This window comes from Typopeltis vanoorti, chromosome 3 (assembly GCF_054136105.1).
Source record: "Typopeltis vanoorti isolate ZY-2024b chromosome 3, IOZ_Tvanoo_1.0, whole genome shotgun sequence".
Lineage (NCBI taxonomy): Eukaryota > Metazoa > Arthropoda > Arachnida > Uropygi > Thelyphonidae > Typopeltis > Typopeltis vanoorti.
In genome coordinates, this window is record NC_143551.1 from 120,369,736 (window position 1) to 120,394,154 (window position 24,419).

The following is a 24,419-nucleotide window of genomic DNA, read 5'->3' on the forward strand; positions in this document are numbered from 1 at the left end:
GGTATCAAAAATAATATCAGGATTGTGGAATACTGATTATGAAGATAGATTGAGAATTTGTAGGCTGCAGACACTAGCAAACAGGAGAAAGAGGGGTGATATGATTGAGACTCACAAACTTCTGAGAGGATTATACAGAATTTCAGTAGTTGAAATTTTTCATCTCATGGAGTGCTGGGAAGAGACATGAGGGCATCCTTGGAAACTGAGACCCACAATGAGTTCTTGACTCCCTGGAGGTCTCTCTTTTAATAATAATAATAATAAAAATGTTCCTTACTTAAAAAACCACCATGTATTAAAAAAAAAAAACCTTCATTCTGAATCTGAAATCATGGCTTTGACTTCTTCATTCTCATCCTCTGTACCATCACCAAATTCAAAGTTTACACCTAGAGTATAAGTTTATTTAACAATATATAAGTATATTGTTTCATCAATTTTTTTTTTTAAGCTTTAGATATTGTCTAATATGCTGACACATACAGTGCTTCTGATATTCCCATGATTTCTCAACTACAAGTAGCCCTGACTTACATTCCACAAACTTTCTTTTTTGTCTATCAGATGACAGGCTGGGTCCCATGAAGAAATATTTGCCATCTGGCTCTATCCCTGACCATTTCTGTCATCTTTTGAAGCTCAATAATTGTGACCTTACCTTCAAAGACTAAACAAATTCTTTTTGGTTTACTTCTTGACCGTTTTCCTCCAATGACTCCATTTAAGGCAATGTTGGTAATCTGTAAGAATACATTCTCTGGAGGTATCTAAACCATTTTAATTGTTGTTTAAGAATTATATCGGTCATATCTTCTCTAGGTTTAATTCATGTTTGACTTGCTTATTTCTTTTGCATTCTAACCAGTAAGTCTTATTTATTTTTCTTAAGCATTTCTTTACAAATGCTCTGATTTTCTGCATTTCTTTCTGATCGAGTCTTCATTTCTCAGTTCCATACGCTACCATAGGTATAATAATGATTTTAAAGAATTTTGGTTTGAATCGTTTTGAAATGTTATTTTTCCATATCATATTTTGTGTAATTTCTTCATATTAAAGAAGTAAGCTTCTCAGTTTGGATCTCATTGCCTACTAGAGGGACTTTTACTAACCCTTTCTCTGACTGGTTCCTGAGTTTTTCCATCTTGGTCAAGTAAGTTTTTTCACCTGAAACACAAGATTTTGATCCCATAAACTCAAGAAATTTGACCATAGAACCCACAATTATTTGGACAAATAACATACTGTGTTATGAGATGGCAGCATTATAATTTTTTTTTATTTTTGCCCCCCTCTCTCTCTCTCTCCATTTGATGCCATTTATAATTAGTGATAGTTTTGGGCTAGCTATAGCTGATTGGCTACTGGTAGAGACTGAAATGCCCTGTCAGTCTGCAAAAAAAGTTAGATAGGCTTAAAAGCCTTTTACCAGAGAATAAAAGGCACTAGCTGATTTATTTATTTTTATTATTATTCATATTAGACCATCCTATGTTAAGTCTGTATTTTACTTTTTTTTTCTTTTTTTTTTTTTTTGTATTCTCGAGATTATGAGTAATCAGACCGTCAAGATATGTAAACTGCTTTACCTCCTCAAGTACATGTCTAACTTTATTGCAATTTTTTCTTCATCTCATTTTCATTTTTTTTTTTTTGCTTAGATTGATTTTCATTCCAAAAGTTTTGCATTCTTCATATAAAATTTTTTATTGTCTTTACAATTGTGCTCTAAATTCTGCAAGAATAATATTGTCTGCATATTTAATGTGGTTGATATTTGTGCCATTTATTTGTAGACCTCGCTCTTCAGCTATTTCTATGAAATAGATAGTAAATAAATTTAGTGAGAGCAGGCAACTCTGCAGGACTCCTTTCATACTAGAATTTGTTTATATTTTGACATTAACAATTGCTTTAGTATCTTTAAAATAATTTGGATAAACCACTGAAATGGCAACATGGAGATAAAATATATAAAAAAATATAAGCTTCGTATCCATATGATTTCTATAATATCCAAACTGTTGTATTAACTATAATGGACACTTTGGATCCAAGTATTTATTGATATATAGATGTCAAAGCCAGTTGAGTGGTTAAGGTAAGGGTCAAAGCTATATAACTGGGAGGAGACCTCCACATAGCCTTTAAAGGAAAGCGAAGAACCAACCAGGGGTTCTGACCTAATGTCCAATCCTCACCTTCTCATGGTGCACCTTGTTGGGTATCTACCTGGATACTGAACATACGAGGATGGGCTAGCAATTTGGGATTTAGCCGACCAAATTGTATTCATATTTAAACCAAAATAAAAAATGATGGTACAACATGACAAAATTTCATGCTGGCTGGGGCATCGCCCAGTTAAACAAGACCCCCGTTGTTTTTGCCAGGGAACCAGGGCAAACAGCGAAAAGTCAGCTACTGTAACAAATCTGAAAACACACCCCAACTCAACATTACCAGAATTAAAGATCGGTACTATCAACATAAGCAGTCTCAATGGCAAAGAAATATGGAGCTAGCTGAGCAATTAGATAAGTACCAGATCAACATAATAGGGGTGACTGAAACAAACAAAAAAAAAAACTGGTGAGATCTTTCTGACCAATAAATACAAAATGTTATATTCAGGCAATGACAATCAAGGAAAAGAAGGAGTAGCCATAGTATTCAGCACTAAATACGAGGCTAATCTTATTGAATGGCAAATTGTATTCTTATTGCAGTCTCAAGTAAAGTGATGTGGGCAAATATCAAAATGGGGAACTGGACAATGAGACTTATTTGTGCCTATGGTCACACAGAAGGTTCTATTAAGGTAGAAGTGGACGAATTTTTTGATGCTTTAGAGAAAGCAACTGACACAATGAAAAATTGGTCTTCGTTGGGGATCAAAATAGCAGAGTAGGAAATGATTTTCAGACATACTTGGATTTCAGCTCAGGACTGTTTTTATGTTGGAACATGGACTGGTTATTACTAACACCATGTTCCAACATAAAAATGTGCACAAATTCACACGGAGAGAAGAGGCAAGGAATATGAAAAGTCTCATTGACTATGTTATTGTTAATAGTAATGTTTTCTCCCTGGTGCAGGACACCAGAGTGTACAGAGGATTTGAAATTGGAAGTGTCTTGAGCAGGATAGACCATTTAGTCTTGAACAGGATAAAATTGAATTTCGTATTGAAAATAATAACATGTAAGAAAGTTTTAAAGCGAATAAAAGTTGTGCAGCTCTCAGATGTGAACTGTAGACTAAAATACACAAAGATTATTGAAGAAAAAATGAAAGAGTTTGAGAAAAACAACCACCCCTTGGAGATTCAGTGGCAAGCCTTGAAGAAAACACTGATTGATTCAGCCAGAGAGGCATGTGGAGAGGTTGTCTGCAAGGATAGAAAAATCAGAACTCCATGGTGGACACAGGAAGTTAAAGAAGCAGTGAAGGAAAAGAAGAAAGCATATATTAAAAGTTCCTGGCAAATAAGTCAGCTTGTGCTCTTAGAGAATACAGAGAGAAATGTATTTTGTAAAAAACATTGTGTAAAACTAGCTAAACAAAAGTCACGGGAGGAGTTTGGCAAGAACATAGAAAATAAATATCAAGAAGGAGGCAAGATATTCTGGAGGTTATTGAAGAAGCTTAGAAATGGAGGAAAGACTGTAAAAGGATTTAGAGATGATAAAGGCGACATGAAAACAGGAGAAAAAGATATCCTTGAAGTATGGAGTAATGACTTCGAAAAATTGCTAAATGAAACAAGCGGTGATAACACAGCAGTAAAATACACTCAACTGCATACAGTCAGGAATACATATGCATATTTGAAGTAGAAAAATGTATCAAAGGCTTGAAATGTGGAAAGGCAGCAGGAACAGATGATATTCGACCAGAAATGCTGAAGTATGGTGGTATAAAAAAGTCTTACAGTGTCTGCACTGCATAGTTCAGAAAGCCTGGATAGAGGGACAAATTCCTGATGATTGGAGTAGAGCTCTCATAGTACCCATATATAAAAAGGGAAATAAAACTGATGATTTATTCAAGTATACTTGAGAAACAGTTGAGAAGAATTGTGGAAGAAAAGCTTGGTGAAGAACAAGCTGCATTCAGGCCAAATAGAGGCTGTCAGGATCAGATTTTCACTTTACGAAAATTAGTTGAGAAAGCATGGGAATATAACAGGATAACTGTTTACATATATTTAAGATTTGTCGATCTGGAAAAGGCATATGACAAGGTGCCAAGAGAGAAGCTATTCAATATGCTACAGTTATATGGTGTCAATGGGGCATTATATCAAGCAATACTTGGTCTTTATTTGAGTTTTAAGTCAGCAGTTTAGAATTGAAGGCAGTACAGGAAGATGGTTTAATGATGGTTTAATGTTAAATCTGGTGTGAGACAAGGATGTACATTATCCCCTCTGTTATTCATTATCTACATGGATCACATTATGAAGGAAAGTGGTATTAAACATGATATCAAAATTGGTGATGTTAATGTGAGCTCTTTTGTTTATGCGGACAATGTTATACTTCTAAATAAATCCGCTACAAGTCTGCAAGATTCTCTGACTAAATTGAATAACTGTTGTAATAGATATAGCGTGAAGGTCAACAATAAAAAGACCAAGACAATGAAAATAGGTAGAATCGTTGAAAATGTCAACTGCATTGTTGAAAGGAGAGCCTATACAACAAGTAAAACATTTCAGCTACTTAGGCACAATTTTTAGTGAAGATGGTAAATTAAATATGGAAATAGACAACAGAACCGACAAAGCTGATATGGTAGGAAGTCAAATGAATAAATTTATATGGAATAAGAGAGAAATTAGTCAAAACACTAAATTAGCTTTCTGCAAGACAGTGTTCAAACCAGTCTTAACTTATGGATCTGAGAGCTGGGTTAGAAGTAGAACACTTGACAAAAGAATAGGGACCGCAGATATGAGAGTCCTGAGGAAGATTAGGGGTGTGAACAGATGGCATCAATGGCAATATCATATTAAACATGAGGATATTAGGAAAGGACTTGACATTGTCAGCATCCAGGAATGCGCTAGTAGAGCTAGCCTCAGGTGGAATGGTCACTTAAACAGAATGGGCAAGAAAAGATTAGCAAAACAAGTGTTCTCTGTCAGGTTGTCAGGAAAACGACCCAGAGGAAGACCAAGATATAGGTGGATTGATACGGTACAAAGTGCCTTAGATGATAGAAATATGTGATCTGATAATGTTGGAGTCTTGACAAGTAACAGACTAATTTGGAGGAAAATTGTAGATAGGAAGTTAGTAATGATGTAAATTTTTCATGTAGTACTATCATAAGCTGTACACCCCTTGAGGGTACATGGCAGGAATTTGATGATGAGATTTTAAAATGCTTATCATTTTATTCTTGTTAACGGAATCAAATTCTTGCTTGAAGTCAATAAAACTGCAATATATAAGGTATATTTATGCCCAGTACTTTTCAGCCAGGCTATTAATGTAAAAATGTGTTCTACAGTAGACCTATTAGGTTTAAAGCCTACTTGATCTTCTCCTATTTCATTCTTATTTTTCATTCATTTAAGTCTGATTTATTTTCTATTCCTCAAACTTTATGTAAGTCGGATTTAATCCCTTTGCCTGTTATTCACACAGTAGTGCAATAACATGTTTTAAAGATTATATCTGTTAGTTTCAGTTACAGAATTCATACACAAATTAAATTTCAATATGAAATTATTAATGTAAAGTAATATAATACAGGTATACACAGTATGAGAAAACAGAAAAAAAAAAAAATGTTTGACCCTTTCTTATGAAATTATCAAGAGATGACTGAACATGACTTGTTTCTTCTCTTCATAAATATCTTCATAACAGGCTAAGACATCATCTATTTCTTCTTGGACTTTTAAGAACTATTAGGCATTAGGATCCACACAAACGCTAAAAATCAAAAATTTGCAGTACTAAAAACACAAAAAATGCAGTACATCTGGGTTGAAAATAAGATGAGAGAAGTACATGCATGCACCATGTGGACTGTGCGTTTACAGAAGACTTCCGTTAGATGGTGTGCAAATAATGTAGGCAGGTTAAGTAAAATTTTTCTAGTTCACCATTTTTTCTAGCCTTTTTATAATAATTTATGAAGTCTGAATTTATGTGCCACTCAGGTAGGGAAATTTCTCTGTAATTCTCAGATACAATTTTATTTCCTTTTTTTTAAAGATTGGTACTATGAAAGCTCTGCTCCAATCATCTGCAATTCTACCTTCTGAATTATGCAGTGCAGCAATTACAAACCTTTTATATCTCCTTACTTGAGCATTTCTGGTCAAATATCATCTACTCCAGCTGTCTTTCCACATTTCATGATTTTAATGGATTTCTGATCATAAAATGCCCCAATGTTCTGTCACTTCTAGTTTATTTAACAATCTTTCAAATTAATTATTCATATGGAGTATTTTCAGTTTCCTTTTTTTTAAATAAACACTGTATCTAACAAAAAAAGTCAAAATTTAGGATTAATGGATAGATATATTTGTCAGCAAATGAGGAAAGTTCCTCATTTGCTACAGTTGCTATCATAACTTCAGCATGTGGTCCATGGAATGAATATTTATTTTTTAAAGAACAGAAATAATTCTTAGAAATTAAAAGTAACTCCCAGAGTTACTTCTGTTTAAACTACTCCATGGAAAAAGTGAAATCTATTAATACTTTGGATTTATCTGAAAAATTTCACAAAGCTCCTAACAGATTTTAACCTGAAAAAACAAGCAATTTTGAAGGAGCAATTCCTGTATCTTAAGCAAATATAAGATTTAAATTAAATAATGTTTATTACATTAAATTTGCCAAGAAGCTATATTCTTATTTAATCCTTTATCCAATTGTAAGCAAATTAATTTGCATGTGAAGTATCTTCATGACTAGGCTACTTGTATACAGAGGATAATGATTTCATATCGTCCATATCGTAAAGCATTATGTGACGTACTAAGACTGGTTTTGACATTTGCTGTAGTTTCTGGGAACTACATCCAGAAGAGATAACAAAGTTAAAGTAATGCAGAAGCCATATATTTCTCATATACAAGTAGTGAAAAGGTTATTATTAAAATATTCTGGATTAGAGATAGTTGTAGAAAGTTTTTTTTCACTTCATTATAATTTAAGTTAAACTTGGAATGAAAATTTCTTGGCAAGCTTAATTTAAATTATAACAAAATGAAAAAACTTGAAATTTATTATTAAGACCCCCCCCCCAGGGAGACCACATACTATCTGCACCAGCTGTCATACCTGTTCTTGAATTCATTCACACTATTTGCACACACAATATTCATGGAAATCCATTCCAATCACACACCACTCTAAGAAAGAAAAATCTCTCTCTCACTCCCATCTTGATGGCATTCTCACCTTCCAAGGATGTCCTCATGTTTTTTCCCCACTCCACTCACCATAAAATTAAAAATTCCACCTACTGGTATTCTTGACCCTTTCAGAAATTTGTGTCTCAATCATATCATCTCTTTTTTTTTTTTTTTTCCCTGTTTGCTAATGTCTGCAGTCTATAAAGTCTCAATTTGTCTTCATAATCAGTATTCCACAATCCTGATATTATTTTTTAACACTCTTCTTTGCACTCTCTCTCTCTGCTGTATCAGAATCACCAAGAAAACTAGGAGACCAAATCTGCACCCAATAGTCCCAATGTGGTCTTATAAGGGCCTTGTAAAGAGACAAAATTACTTCCATATCTTTATATGTCTATGTTCATTTTAGCATTGCCATTATTTTCTGAGTTGAATTTACAATTTTGCTATATGACCCATGAACTTCCTATCTATCAAAACTCCAAGATCCCTAGCCTGGTCAGTTTCTTCTAGCATAATCCCACCAATATAATACTCCTTTGGATATATTATTACACTAAAGTGCATGACCTAACATTTATTAACATTGAACTAATAGCCATTTTCATATGACTTCAATTCTAGCCTATTCAAATCATTAGCTAACTACTGCATATCAGTCACATTCTTGATTACACTGCATATCTTTGCAACATCAGCAAATAGTTGTACGTCACCTGACAAATCCTTCCTTATGTCATTAATGTATACGGTTGAATAACAATGAACCATGGATCTTTATTATATTAAAGAAAAATTATTAATTTGAAATACCTGTGTACGTATTTTTCTTAATGTAAGGATGACACAGTAGGTACAGAATTTGATTGAGCTGAAATGGTATACAATTTCAGGAAGTGTAAAAGATGAAGAACTGATAATAGAGCATAGAAATATTTATCAAATAGCCAAAAAACATAAATAAACCAATAACAAAAAACTGAATTAAGCAAGCTATGAATTTCAGATTTTAAGAAACTTACATTACATTTCGTATGGGTTGGATTTGTGCAAATAGAAAGATAAAAACAGAAAAAATGAATATATATACTAAAACTAGATACTAAAAGTTACAAATTTAAGTCCAGATGTCTCTAATCCATTGGACTTCATCTGGGGGTAGCCTGGAACAGGTCCATCAATGTGCCCTTAAAACTCTGTAGTGGGCAGTCCTGGATAATATGATTGATGGTCTGTTGATCAGCATCACAGTCACATGTTGGGAATTAATGCAAGCCCCACTTGTACATCAGGCATGGCCTGTCCCTCAGGTGGTTGAGAGTGCTCCATTGTCATCTGGGCAGGTCAAAGCCAGGGGCTCTCTGTTGTGGGGTCTGTAATGAGGTGTTCATTTTTTATTGTTGAAGTAAGAGCATTTCTTCTATTCAGTTTCAGGAGAATATGTATCTGGTTGCTGAATTTTCCAGATTGGGTTATGGGATTTTAAATGAATAGGTAGTGGATTTTGGAGGTCCTCATGGATGGGTAAATTGTTATTTCCCATACATTTTATACACTCTCTGTTAGTGGCAGATTTCCTCCTTATGTCTGGTGGTATGATGCTAGAGAGTGTTGATAGCCACTCAACAGGTGTAGACTTCATGCAACCTGTGATAATCCTCATGGTATCGTTTAAGTTGCACATCGACCTTGCTGACATGAATACCACATTGGAGTGCACAATATTCTGCACAAGAATACACTAGGGCATGGGCAGCAGATTTTAAAGTGTTGGTTCCTGCACTTTAAAATCTGACACGTTTTTATGCGAAGTTTTTTGTATCTTCATTGTTTTGAAATGTCCAACAATGTGTTTGCCTTCATGAGACAACAATTTGTTGTAAGTTTTAAAACAATGGAGAACCGGCTTACCAGCCTGGAACTCGGGGGGGGGGGGGGGGGCACCATAGGCGCCAGAGCACCCCCCCCCCAGTATACACACACACACACACAAAGATGGTCTAAAAAGTTCTCAGCCTCGATGGCAACACTATCTGCAAGATTTTTTTTTCTCTCCCAAAGTTGGTACATCTGTCATAAGGATCCATGTGAAATTGCAAGTCATTCGATCAAGCAGTTTGTTTTATACAGCTGTCTGAAGCAAAAGTGTTGTCTGTATCCCTTGAATTGGATAAAAGTGAGTATCGTGCAGTTATAAAAGTCTTTGTAAAAGAAGGTTTAATGCCAAAAGAAATTCATTCGAAGTTCATAAAAGTTTATGGGCACTCTTCGTTTTCATTTTTGACAATTATGAAATGAGCTACCAAGTTTAAACGTGGTCGTACCAGACTTGAAGATGATCCATGTGAAGGATGCCCAAAAAGTGTAACACCACCAGAAATCATTGATCAAGTGCACAATATGGTATTGGATGACCGGCGAGTCAAAGTGCGTGAAATTGCTGAGACTATAGGCATTTCAAAAGAACGTGTAGGATATATTTTGCATGAAGAATTGCAAATGAAAAAGCTTTGAGCAAGATGGGTGTTGAGCTTGCTCACAGTAGATCAAAATCACACTTGCATGAAAATCTCTGAACAGTGCTTGGAGTGTTTTAACAAGAATATAACTGATTTCGTGCATCAGTTTATTATTATGGATGAGACATGGATTCACCAGAGAATCCAAACAGTAGACAGAAGCCGGTTGTTCAACACCAAAGAAGACAAATTCAGTTCAGCAGGAAAGGTCATGGCATCAGTGTTTTGGGATGCTAAAGGCATTTTGTTATGTTTATTAATTATATTGAAAAGGGTAAAACAATAACCAGGGAATATTATTCCGATCTTTTAACCAGACTAGATGAAACAATTAGCAAGAAAAGACCCAGTTTGCAGAAGAAAAAATCATATTTCATCAGGACAATGCACCTACTCACAAAGGTGTTTTGGCAATGGGAAAATTAAGGGATCTGCAGTATGAATTGTTGGAACATTCACCCTATTCCCCAGATTTGGCTCCCTCTGACTTCTATCTCTTCCCAAAACTAAAACTCTTCCTCGCTGGTCAGCGTTTTTCTTCAAATCAAGAGGTGATTACAGCTGTAGAGGGGTAATTTGCAGATCTTTCTGAGAACCATTATCCATCCCTGTAGTGGTTCAGTGATGAACCATTACAGGGATGGATCAACTGGATCATCGCTGGAATAAATGGATTAGGCTTAAGGGCGATTACATTGAAAAATAAAAATAATTTTGAAATTATAAATTTGCTTTTTCATTGTTAGGCTGAGAACTTTTCAGACCACCCTCATGTGTGTGTGTAAATAAGTTTTTTTACCTTGGGTAATGTATATTAGGATTACTAAAATCTGGGTAGTGACCCCACCCATAATGTATTGCAGTATACATCTCTTAGTGAGATGTGTTTTACATTATGGAAAATACTAAGAATAGTGATCAGAGCTTTACCTACCTTTACAATGAGTTTCCCTGGTGTTGCACCAGCTTTAGACTTGAACTACGTTCAGGAGCAAACTTAACTGTTTGCTTACTTGGGATTAGGAGTAAAATAACCATGTTTATAAAATTACTTGGTAACCTAATATACATTACCCAAGGTAAAAAAACTTATTTACACATATATATATATATATATATATTTACACATATATATATTTACACATATATATATATATATATATATATATATATATATATATATATATATATATATATGTGTAGAAAGTTTTTTACCTTGGGTGTACTATACGTTAAAAGATACCAAGAAATTTTATATACTTGGTTTTAATCCTTTTTTTCCCAAGTAAGCAAACACGCAAGCATGCCAAGTTTGCACCTGAAGTATTTTCAGGTCTGAGGCAAATCGTGGTAAAGGTGGCATAAGTTCTGATCACTTGCCTAAGTATCCCATAATACAAAGCACATATCCTTATGGACATGTATAATGCTATGTATTATGGGAAGAGACCCCTTCCCATAATTTGCCTCAGATCTGAAAATACTTCAGGCACAAATTTGGCTTGCTTGCTTGTTTGCTTACTTGGGAAAAAAGGATTAAAACCAAGTATATAAAATTTCTTGGTATCTTTATCATACACACATATATATATAGAGAGAGAGATGCCAAAAGTTAACATAAAATATAAAAATAATGAGTGAGAGAAGCTATAAGTAGATAAATCAGCTGATGTATGAATGTGATCACTATTGGGAACTGACTTTTCTTCTAATGGATATAACAGTGATTTATTAATAGTGATATCACTTGACAAAATAATTATTTGCCTAAGCAATCCTCTGCTGTGAACTGTTCACATCCAATGAACATTTATCCTTTGTATTCCCTTCTTTTCTATTCAGAAAACAACTTCCTTTTGTCTTAGATGCTTTCCTGGTCTTCACCTACATACAAAATTTCTTTTCATACAATCTAAAATCCAGGATCAATATGGTCAACCTGCTGAGGTCAGACACAAAGAACAAATGGATTACATCCATTTCAGAAAATATCAAATATCTACATTGAGTGACCATGGCATAACAAATGATATTATATCAAAACAAGAAATGGGACTTCATTGTAGTGCCTTTAAATTGTAACATTAATCAAAGAATCCTATGAAGACTTTCTGCAGACTTCATGTCTATTTCTCGCATTTGGGAGATAGTTATTTAAAAGAGACTCGTATTTAGATTAGGCTTATTAAAAAAGTCTGTTGAATTCTTTGAATAATCAAGCAGATTTAAATGAAGTACCATTTTTACCATTAGATACAATGCATAATAATGTAAATACATAATATACATATAACATTACTGTATATGTCTATAATGAAACTTATTTGTGCTTGTGGTTGTAAAGAAGGGTCTCCTAAAGAAGAAGAAGTAGTAAATTTTTCAAGTAATTAGAGATGCAGTTGACAGAGAAAACAACAAAGTAGGAAATGAATCTCAGGCATACAGAAATGTTTCAGCCAAATTTGGAGAAAAGGGCATAGCTAATAATAATGGTAGACGTCAGTTGAATTTCTGGACTAATCATGAGTAACACCATATTTCAACATATAAATATACAAAAAAATTCACATGCAGAGAAAACATAAGAAAAAAGTATTAAGAATTATTGACTAGTATCATTAACAGTGATCCTCACACCAGATCAGGATATAAGAATATATAGGAGGTATTCATCACCTACTTTTAAGAAGGATAAAAAATGAATAACACACTAAAAAAGAAAAATGTGTAAGGAAGTTTTAAAAATAATTTAAGTCAAGCAGCTTTTACAGGTGAACTGTATACTCCATTATATGAATATCATTCAAGAAAAACTGAGTTAGAACCTTGTGAGGAATGGGGTAAAGTTGTCTGACCTAAATCAGAACTTTAGGGTGTGCAAAAGACATTAAAGAGGCAGACCTAGAAAAGAAAGCATATTGAACATTCTTAGAATAAGTCAAATGATGCCCTGCAAGAATACAGAGAAAAATGTAAGAGAGGTAAGCTATGAATAAAAGTAACTACACAACAGTCAAGGAAAGACTTTAGTAAGAATATTGAAGATAAATATTGTGAAGGTGGCAAAATGTTCTGGAATCTGTTTACAAAACCCCAAAGTCCAAAAGGAATCAGACTATAAAGGATGCTACAATTCTATGGGGTAAATGGCACATTTTATTCAGAGTAATGTGTAGTCTATATTTAAGTTTGGGTCAGCAGTTAGAATTGAAGTACAGGAAGATAGTTTGATGTAAAATCAGGTGTAAGACAGGGAAAGAGACCATCTCCACTCTTATTCATAGTCTATTATCGATCATATCATGAAAAAAACTGGCATTAAGCCTGATATTAGAATATGAGATATCAAATTTAGCTGACTAAATATAGAAACTTCTAAAGTTTCAAAATTCAACCATAGAGCTTATAAGAATGCAATTCTTGGAATCTGAGTTACCTTATTTTGCACTGCTTGAAGCCTCTTTTGAATGCTTTTCTTTTGATAACTATTAATCAAAATTTTGATGACAATTAATCAGCAACCAAGAGTTCACTTGTGAAAAATAGAACTCTATATAGGATTGCTTTGGTAATGAATGTGAGATTTCCGGCTAGCACTCATCTCTTTTTAAGTAGAGCAAGTTAAGACAACTCTGATACTGAGGATTATATTCTCATAAGCTCTCCATTCAAAAATTTGAAATTTTAATGTTTTCATATTTATCTAGCTATGAAATAAGGAAGGATTCCTTATTTCTATTTATTTTTTACTGCAGAAATAATGCCTCTTGGCTTTTTATTTGATAATTTTCAACTCTCCAGAATTCTTCAATTAAATCAAATAACTGTAATTTGGTAAGAAAATCAGCAAAAATAGAAACAGAAAACTTCAACAGCATTCTCAATTGGTGAACGCACAACAAGTTAAATATTTCAGCTATTTATGCCCAGTTTTTAGTGAAGATGACAAATTAAATAGGGAAATGGATGACAGAATAAGCAAAGCTAGTATTGTGGCAAGCCATTTGAATAAATTTAAATGGAAAAAGAGAGAAATTAGCCAAAACACATAACCAGAATGTGTTCAAACCAGTTTTAAGTTATGGATCTGAGGTCAGGGTTAGAAATAAGGCATTTGATCAAAAACTAGAGATCACTGATATGAGAGTTCTGGAGAGGAAAAAAAAACGGCTTTAACCTAACTTTAACAATGAAGATATTTGAAAAGAATTTGACATTAGTAATATTCAAGAATAAGTGCAAGGAGCTAATCTAAGGGAGAAGAAAGGTTTGCTAACCTTTCTTCTCTAAGGTTAGCAAAACAGGTGTTTGATGCCAAGATGGCAGAAAAAGACCAGAGGTAGACTACAATCTAGGTGGATTGATTCATTCAGAAGGGCTCTAAACACAAGAGATTAGGAATAATGTAAATGTAATTGTGTAGTCCTGTGTCAGTATCCTATAAATCCCCTTAAGGATGCATATTAGAAACTTGATGTTATAATTTTATTTTTATTTTTTATTGTGTTTACTCTATTACAATTTTAAGAGTGATTGGTTGATTTTCATTCCAACATTACACTGTCAGATGCCATGATTTTAATGTTCACCAAGTGTTCTTTGTCATATTCAATCTGCTCATATTCTAAAAAAAACAGCTGTTAATAATTTCTCAATTTTTAAAAATAAAATGATGTTTAAAGTAACTTTTTTTTTATTAGTCTTATTATTCACTGTAAAGCTAAGAAAACGTAAATTTAAAATATAAATTCACATACACAGAGATTAGTTGTTTATTTGGAAGGACATTTTCTAGTTTTGTGGCATGTGAAACTTTGAACACAAGGGGAGCAGGGGACGGGTTGTTGGCTAGCACACCAACTATACCAGCTGGAAATGATACTTTCATATCTCCTATAAGTCTCACTTGGCATCTGCAACAAAACACATTGTTTAATACTTCTTATATATATATATAAGTTCAACACCAAATTTTATATAATGAAACAGACAACTGCGACGTCACTGTTTTGAAGCGCAAAAACCTCACACTCTTGTTGATATGTCAAACAATTCCTATTACTATTTTTAACAAGCTCATACTGAAACAACTCACTTGCTGACCATCCAATATAAATTCAAGAAATGATAAAGCAAAATTTTTCAATAATTAACTAATTAATAGGCAAAGATTAAATAGCTGTTGTATAATGCATGCATGAGGGTATGTGCACACATCCATGTATTTTTTTTTTGTAAATCTATCCACAAAAGTTTATAAAAACTATTATACATTACCACAGGAGGGGCTAAAAGGATTAGATAACCCTGAAATCCTGCTCAAGACATTGATTATCGAATTTTTTCCAATCCACATCAGATCTCCAATAAAAAGGATTGTGATTTCCCACTATGTGATTAAATTCAGCTACCATTTTAACAAACACACACACACACACACACGCACACACACACGCACAAATTATTCTAATTTTTTTGTTTGCATAAGTGATATAAATAATGATTTACTTATGTCAGCTATGCATGTATATGACTATTTAAAAATGAATGTTATTAAACTATTACATGCATCTGCAAGTGAAAGCAAAAATGGCAGTGATGTGCTCCGGAACCTAACATGTCATGTAACTGGGACTCACCTGAGCGTATGCATGTGTAGATCGGCCAAAACTAATGGTTTTGGCTGATTTAAAGTATAGGTAATGGACAAATAAAATATGGAAATACTGAGCTATCAGATCACATTATCAGTAGTTGCAAGGCAGCATCTACAATGCACCAAATACAGATACAATTGATATGCACGTGTGCTCCCGATATTTCTAGGAACATGTGTATAAAGGCAAACAGAGGCCTGCTGCCATTTATTGTATATTAGAACAGAATCCAGAGAGGACCTCAGTGACTTTGAAAGGAGCATGATTGTTAGAGCCAGGCTAACAGGTGCACCTGTGACCAGAACAGTTTAAACTGCACATGTTAGTCAAGGAACAAAGGTTATACCAGCATGGCAGTTAACAGGATAAACATCATCAGCAAAATGCAATAGTGGACGAAAGCATTTACTGCAAGAGAAGGACATTCGAGCATTAGTGCGCTGTAACAAACCGAAAACAAACCATAACAAACAGAAAGACTACTGCTGAGCAATTGTGTGAAAAGTTCACCATCAGTTGTGAGAAACCCATTTCAACAAAAACTCTGCACTGAGAGCTACACAGAGTTGGATATTACAGTCGGTTGCTTTAAACAAGTTTGATCATTCTCATTAATGCAAGTTGTCACATCCAATGGTATAAAGATTACAGGCAGTGGACTACACAACAGTGGAAGAATGTGATATGGTCTGATGAATCCATGTTCACACTTTTTGCTGCAAACAGATGAATATGTGTGTGTGGCATCAGCCAAAGGTAGCTTACCAGCCAGAGTGCTTGTTTCCATCTGTGAAAGGTTTTGGTGGTTCTGTAATGGTTTGTATTGGAAGGCAAAGTGGATGCTGCACGTTATCTTTCAATCATAACTGATCATCTTTATCCCATATTAAGACACTTTTCTCCTATACAGCCAGCCACGTTGCAACAGGATAATGCTCCCATTCATTGAGCAAATATGGTCACCCAGTGGTTTGTGGAACATGATGGTGAGGTGCCCTGTCTGCTATTGCCATCCCAATTACCAGACTTAAATCCTATAGATTTATGGGACATTTTGGAGCAAGTTCTCAGGCAATGTTTCCCACCTCCAAAGAACAAAGGCAAATTGATTCAGTTTCAGTCAGACAAAAAATTCTTCCTGTTGAGTTCCAAGCACTGACAGTCTCTCTCCTTGAAGAACACAGGCTGTACTAGATGCCCACAGCAGAGCAATGCTATAGTAATCAAAGCATGTTACTGTTTCCATGTTTTGTCCATTACCTGTATATTGTAACATGTTTAGATATATTCATTCTTCAAGTGCCTAATGAACTTTAGTCATTCTGTTGTTTAAGAGACTGGAAAATTTGATGTAAATGGGTGGACAACTATAACTACTTATATGAGAGATAAGAGTTGACATTTGTGGAGATCTCAGAGGCCTATGGCAAACAACTTTTTAAAAGGTGCCATTACCAATGATTGACTCTACAGCTATGAGCCAAAATATAATAAGCACTAATCTCAAGAATCAGTAGATAATGGACAGGAAAGGAAGAATTAAGAAACATCAAAGATATCTTTAATGAGTCATTTGTTGAACAGAGCACACACAGCATGCCTTTGTTGAAGAGAAATCAATTTATGGATTATGAATATAATACAATTTATTTGGATCAGTAATACATTTGAAACAGTGTTCCACACAGACTCTGCTAAGTAAATGGGCCTAACTGGCACAGATTATTACTTATAGAGAGATGACTAGGAATTTGGTTGAAGGCAGATGACAGAATTAGAGCTTGAGAGAGGAATCCTCTCCTCTAACAGAGGCGGTTAGGAATGGAGTACCCCAGTGTTTTGTGTTTGAGCCCTTAATGCTCAATATCTATAATTATATAAAAAATAATATAATATATATAATAATATCTGTAAATGATATAAGTTCAAATAACAACAGTAAAATTTCTCTAACTTCAATTGTCTCCAGATGACATCTGGATGAAAGTATATGAAATTCGGTATGAAGGAAGTAGATTTTTCTTAAATTACTTCACCCTGCCCCCACAAAAACACCTGAAAACCTACACCATATCAATGCTGTGTGGGCATGCTTCAGTTTCTTATTAAAAGAGAAAACAGTTATCTGTTGATGCACTTCTTGAACAATTAGAGGATGTAATCTTTTGGAAACTAGCATGAGAAAAGCTATTAAAAAGAAATCAGACTGTATGGATGTGATGTTTATCATATCCAGTCACAGAGGAAAGTAGAAGACTACCACCCATAAAAATACCTACACAAAAGGCATAAGCAGTACATCATCTATGACAGAATGACTGGTATGAATCTGTGTGTGTGTGTGTGTGTGTGTGTGTGTTCGTTCTTCTGGATAATATCAAACACTGAAGACTTTGCTCATAACTCTAAATGTGAGAACACTATTCTAAGGGTAAGAGGATCTGGAATTTATGTAGCATTAGGAGATAGCCAGGAAGTAGTATCTTGAAACAAAGACAATACTAAATTTTCTGTAGGCTAAGGAGCTATGGGTGTGATGTGTTAGTGTCGAGAAAGATTAGAAGTGCAAGTCCAATCAAGAAGAGACATCAGAACTTGTTTAGAGATCTGGATACTGACAGAGGTAAAGATAAATGAAGTAGAAATAATTCTTGTGAGAAACAAGCTTTAGAAAGAGTTAATAATATTAAATAATTAAAAATGAAGACTTTAGAAATGGTTAACGAATTCCAAACCTATCATACCTTGATATTAGTACGAGGGTGGTCTGAAAGGTTCTCAGCCTCAACCATAGATGGCAAGGCTATCGGCACGATTATTTATTTATTTTTTTAAGTTGCTACATCTGTCATAATCATCCATGTGAAATTGCAGGGCATTCTATCAAGTAGTTTGTTTTATACAACTGTCTGAAGCAAAAGTATTGTCTGTATTCCTTGAAATGATAAAATTGAATATCGTTTTAAAATTATAAAATTTTTTGTAAAAGAAGGTTTAATGCCAAAAGAAATTCATTCGAAGTTCATAAAAGTTTATGAGCACTCTTCGCCTTCATTTTCGACAATTAAGAAATGGGCTACCGAGTTTAAACGTGGCTGTACCAGCCTTGAAGATGATGCATGTGAAGGATGTCCGAAAAGTGTAACACCACCAGAAATCATTGATCGACTGCACAATATGGTATTGGATGACTGGCGAATCAAAGTGCGTGAAATTGTTGAGACTATAGGCATTTCAAAAGAACGTGTAGGATATATTTTGCATGAATGAAGAATTGCAAATGAAAAAGCTTTGAGCAAGATGGGTGTTGAGCTTGCTCACAGTAGATCAAAATCACACTTGCATGAAAATCTCTGAACAGTGCTTGGAGTGTTTTAACAAGAATAAAACTGATTTTGTGCATTGATTTATTACAGTCGATGAGACTTGGATTCACCATTACACACCAGAATCCAAACAGCATTGAAAATAGTGTATAGAAGCTGGTTGTTCAACACTAAAAAAGACAGAGTCGGTTCATCAGCAGGAAAGGTCATGGCAATGATGTATTGGGATGCTAAAGGCATTTTATTTATTAATTATCTTGAAAAGGGTGAAACAATAACCAGGGAATATTATTCCGATCTTTTAACCAGACTAGATGAAAAAATTTGTGAGGAAAAGACCCGGTTTGCAGAAGGAAAAAATCACCTTTCATCAGGACAATGCACCTGCCCACAAAGGTGTTTTGGCAATGGGAAAATTAAGGGATCTGCACTATGAATTGTTGGAACATCCGCCCTATTCCCCAGATTTGGCTTTCTCTGACTTCTATCTCTTCCCAAAACTAAAACTCTTCCACGCTGGTCAGTGCTTTTCTTCGAATCAATCAAGAGGGGATTGCAGCTGTAGAGGGGTATTTTGCAGATCTTACTGAGAACCACTACAGGGATAGGATAATGGCACTGGAGCATTGTGGAATAAATGTATTAGTTTTAAGGGAGAATTATGTTGAAAAATAAAAATAATTTTGAAATAATAAATTTGTTTTTTCATTGTTAGACTGAGAATTTTTCAGACCACCCTCGTATAATAAGTAATTTTAGTTTTAGATAATCTGAAAACCTTGCTCAAGAGAACAAACATGAAAAACTTTTAAATCCACTTCAGGTCCCCGATAAGCAGGGTGGTAGTTCTTGCACTGGAAAATAAAATCTGTCTCCCACCTAAAGCCTTCTAAAGTTGAAGAATGGATATGCTCAGCCAAGCAGGCCTAACAGGAAATGCAATAATAAAATTGTTGCACTTTATAATAACATTTTTATATAGTGATAAAATGTATTATTACAGCCATTGTACTGTAGATGCAATTTTGCCAGTAAAATTCCAATTGAAACCAAAATTGAAATGAAGTAATCATTATCAAATTCCTGATATGTACCCTCAGGGGATATACAGGATAATTATGATAGTACTAAATGAAAAAGTTACACTATCACTAACTTCTGACAAACAATTTTCCTCGAAATTAATCTGGTATCTGTCAAGATTTCAATGTTATCAGAACTTACATTTCTGTCTTTTATGGCACTATTTACTGTATCAATCCATCTATGTCTTGGTCTTCCTAATCATTTCTCAGAACCTTAATATCTGTGGCTTCCAGTCTTGTGAGTTAGCCGATTTCACACGCTATCTCCGTATGAAATCGGCTAACTCACAACTCACCTTCAATTGAAAATACTCATATGAAGAATCTTCTCGTTACTACGAGAATCGAACTTAGGCCTTTCCCAGTCGAACGGCACTTTGAACAAGTGCTTTATTTCTAACCCAGTCTCAGATCCACAGGTTAAAATTGGTTTGAACACTGTTTTGTATACAGCTAATTTAATGTTATGACTAATTTCTTTCTTGTTCCATATAATAGGGAGATGAAGTTTAGGGAGCACATTGCAAAAGTAGCTAAATCAGCTCATCAACTCACTTGGTTGTTGAAAAATACCTTGATGAGCAGAGACAAGCAAGTTATTGTACCTCTGTACTGAGCCTTGATAAGACCTCATCTCGACTACTGTGCCCAGATTTGGTCACCTAGGTTCCTTCTTGATGAGGAGGAGGTGGAGAGGATCCAGAGGCGAGTGACTAAGATGATAGCGGGTGTATGGAATGAACCATATGAGAACAGGTTGAAGATTTGCAGGTTGCAGAAATTGGTTGATAGGCAGAAGAGGGGAGATATGATTGAGACATTCAAATTGCTAAAGGGTTTCTATAGGATTAATTCAGAGGATATTTTTGAGATCAGGACTGTGGTGGGAGAACTAGGGGACACCTATGGAAGCTGGGCAAGAGTGTGGTTAGCAGGGGTGTTAGAGCTGGGTTCCTTACTTTTAGAGTGGTAAATGAGTGGAATAAGCCGCCAGAGTCTGTTGTGGGTGCTATGACGGTGAGTGAGTTCAAGGCAAGGTATGATAGATACTGTGAGAATGTCGTATAGTTGTGTGGACATGATATTTAGAGCCTCCCTCGATGAGTCTAAGGACTCCCTGGAGTCGTCCGTAAAAATAATAATAAATTTATTCAGCTGACTTCCTACCATACTAGCTTTGCTTATTCAGTTGTTTATATCCATATTTAATTTACCATCTTCACTAAAAATTGACTAAATTGCTGAAAAGTTTTACTTGTTCTATAGGTTCACCATTCAGGATACAGTTGATGTTTACAGTGTTTCTGCCTATTTTCATTGTCTTTTTATTGCAGATTTTCATCATCATCAAATTACTGATATGTACCATCAGGGATGTACAGGATAATCATGATAGTACTACATGAAAAATTTACACCATTGCTAACATCTGATTAACAATTTTCCTCCAAATCAATATCTTATCTGTCAAGATTCCAATATTATCAGATCTTATTTCAGAACACATTTCAGGTTTTTGATGGCTTTTCTACTTCAAGTATGGATAACATGTATTCCTGTTGGGAGTTTTCTACCACCGTGCTAATACTGCTTGTTTCATTTAGCAGCCCTCAAAGTAATTACTCCAAACATCTAGAATATCTTTATCTTCAGTTTTCATATCACCTTTATCACATCCGATTCCTTTTACAGTACTTTGAACACTGTCTTGTATACAGCTAGTTTAGTATTTTGACTAATTTCTTTCTTATTCCATATACATTTATTCAGTTGACTTCATACTTACTAGCTTAGCTAATTCAACTATTTCCATTTATTTGTCATATGCACTAAAAATCGTGCCCTAAATAGCTGAAATGTTTTACTTCTTTTATAGGTTCTCCATTCAGAATGCAGTTGATATTTTCAATTTTCTGCTTATTTTCACTGTCTTCATCTTTTTAATGTCGATTTTCACATCAGCATTAAACAGTTTTAATGCCGATTTATTATTATTACAGTTATTCAATTTAGTCATGGAATTTTGCAGACTTGTACTGGATTTATTTAGAAGAATAACATCATCTGCATAAAGTAAAGAGGATTAACATCTCAATTTTTGATATGTTTAATGCCACTTTCCTTCATAATATAAATCCTTGTCTTACACCTGATTTTACATGCAGCTATCTTTCTGTATTTCCTTCAATTCTAACTGCTGATTTACAACTTAAATAAAGATATGTATTGCTCTGTATGAGAGCCTCCGTAGCTCAGTCAGTATAGACAAAGCCCTATGATCAGAAAGATCTGGGTTAGATTCCCAATCAAGACGTGAGGAACCTTTATCTGGTCTCTTTTGACTAAAGGTAAGTTAGCCGGTCTTATACAGAGGTAGGTTTTTTTTTTTATTTTCACCCAGAAAAGGCAAACCGGCCCCATGACCACAAAAATCTACAGACATAGGACACGCCAGGAGGCAAAGGGGCAACCACCTTATCCTCGAGACAGTTGTGAAGTCCACAGCTAAAGAACCTCAATGGTTCACGAAAAAGCTCAAGACAAGACGTTGCCCTGTATAACGTTCCATTTATAGGATATAATTGTAGTGTTTTAAAAAGCTTTTCTCTTGGCACCTAGTAATATGCTTTTTACAGATCTACAAAACTTAAGTACAAATCCTTGTTATATTCCCAAGCGTTCTCAACTATTTGTCTTAAAGTGAAAATCTGATCCTGAAAACCTTTGTTTGGCCTGAATCCAGCTTGTTCTTCACCTGGCTTCCCTTCAACAAATGTTCTTAGAAGGTTGGTCGATTGGTAGAGCCTCTGCTACTAATGGCTCACAAAAAGTTAAGCTAGTTTGAGCACGATTAGTAGTTGGAAGGGATCCAATCGTTCAATGCTGTTGGCACGCTCTCCCTTGATGAGTCTTTGGACTCCCTGGAGGTGTCATATAATAATAATAATAATTCTCAAGTATACTTGCATTACTCTTACCAGGAACACTCAGTAGGGAAATTTCTCTATAATTCTCAGATTTGGTTTTATTTTCCTTTTTATAGATGGGAACTATGAGCATACTACTCCAATCATCTGGAATTCAACCCTATAACCACGCCTTTTCAATTATGATGTATAGCTGGTCTGGTTGTCTGAGTGGTTAGCATACTTGCTATCCAACCAACAGACTGTGGGTTCAAATCCAGCCATTGGCATGGATATTTGTGATTGTCTTTAAGTGGGAGATGAATTTCATCAGCCAGTGTGAGACCACCACCCTGCATATTGGAGCCTGAAGTGGCTTTAAAATGTTCCATGTTCCAGATTATGTAAAATATAAAAAGAGCAAAAATAGAAAAAAAATCTTTAGCCCACCCATGGTACAAAATATACTATAAATTTGCAAATACAGGGGGTCCTCGAGTTACATCGGAGATCCGTTCCTACGGACCGACGTAAGGCGATTTTCGATGCAAGTCGGAATTACCATAGCCTAAGTTACTTACCTAACCTAAAACACCCTAAAGTCATACGTATATATATCAAGAAACAGAAGTAGGCCATAGGGAAATGAAAGGGAGAACATAATTACTGTATAGTACAGAAAAATGACAAAAATGAAACTGTAATAAAAAAAACAAACATAAAAATGAGAACAATCCCCAAAATGACAAATAAAACTGTACATTCTGTACAGGTGATTAAAAAAAAAACAAAAATGAAAACAATTCTTTACCTTTTATCCTGTGGTTGAAGAGACAGTTCAGGTACCAGCACTTGCTGCAGGCCTCTCTATCTTTGCGAAAAAACGTTCCAGGCTAGTCTGGAATGATACCATCCTCTTCTCCTCACATATCTCCCTATAACACTGCAGGCAATCCATAACCCCTCTCAGAAGACCTTTGTGTACCTAGAAGTGTTGGGATCCTCAGCCTCAAACTTGGCCAGCCCATCCTCAATGAGGGCAAAACCTTCTGGCAAGCCCTTGGTGGTGAATCGCCTGGGTTCAGGGTTGGAACCGTTTCCTCCTCCTCAATCAGCTGCTTCTCTAACTGAATGAGGTCTTCTGCTGACAACTTCTCCCCATGAGATGTCAGAAGCTCTGCGACATCTTCAGCCTCCACTTCCAAATTCATCTGCTTCCCCAGGGCAACAACCTTCTCTGTGACAGCCTCAACTGTCTCCTCATACCCATGGAAATCATTCGCAAATTGGGACACAGTTTTTTTCACACACCATTCAAATTTGTCTGCTTCACTTCATCCCAAGCATGCTCAATGTTTTGTATGGCATTATAAATGCTATACGATTTCCAAAAGTCTTTGAGAGTTAAGTACCTATCTTTTTCAGTTACCCTGAAAGCCATAGCAAATGTCCTGCGGAGGTAGTAGGCCTTAAAGGAAACAATAACACCCTGGTCCATAGGCTGCAAAAGGGCTGTGGTGTTTGGTGGAA

The 24,419-nt window shown here is 35.0% G+C and overlaps 1 protein-coding gene across 3 annotated transcripts in view; it reads right to left on the bottom strand.

Moving 5' to 3' along the window:
• Positions 1–24,419, bottom strand: part of LOC150108520 (F-BAR domain only protein 2) — a 521,764-nt gene that overhangs the window by 63,999 nt on the left and 433,346 nt on the right. For all 3 annotated transcript variants that reach the window (XM_090390828.1, XM_090390826.1, XM_090390825.1), the window contains one exon: positions 14,673–14,828. In XM_090390828.1, the coding sequence (XP_090246954.1) occupies positions 14,673–14,828 (156 nt within the window). The remainder of the gene's footprint in view (positions 1–14,672; positions 14,829–24,419) is intronic.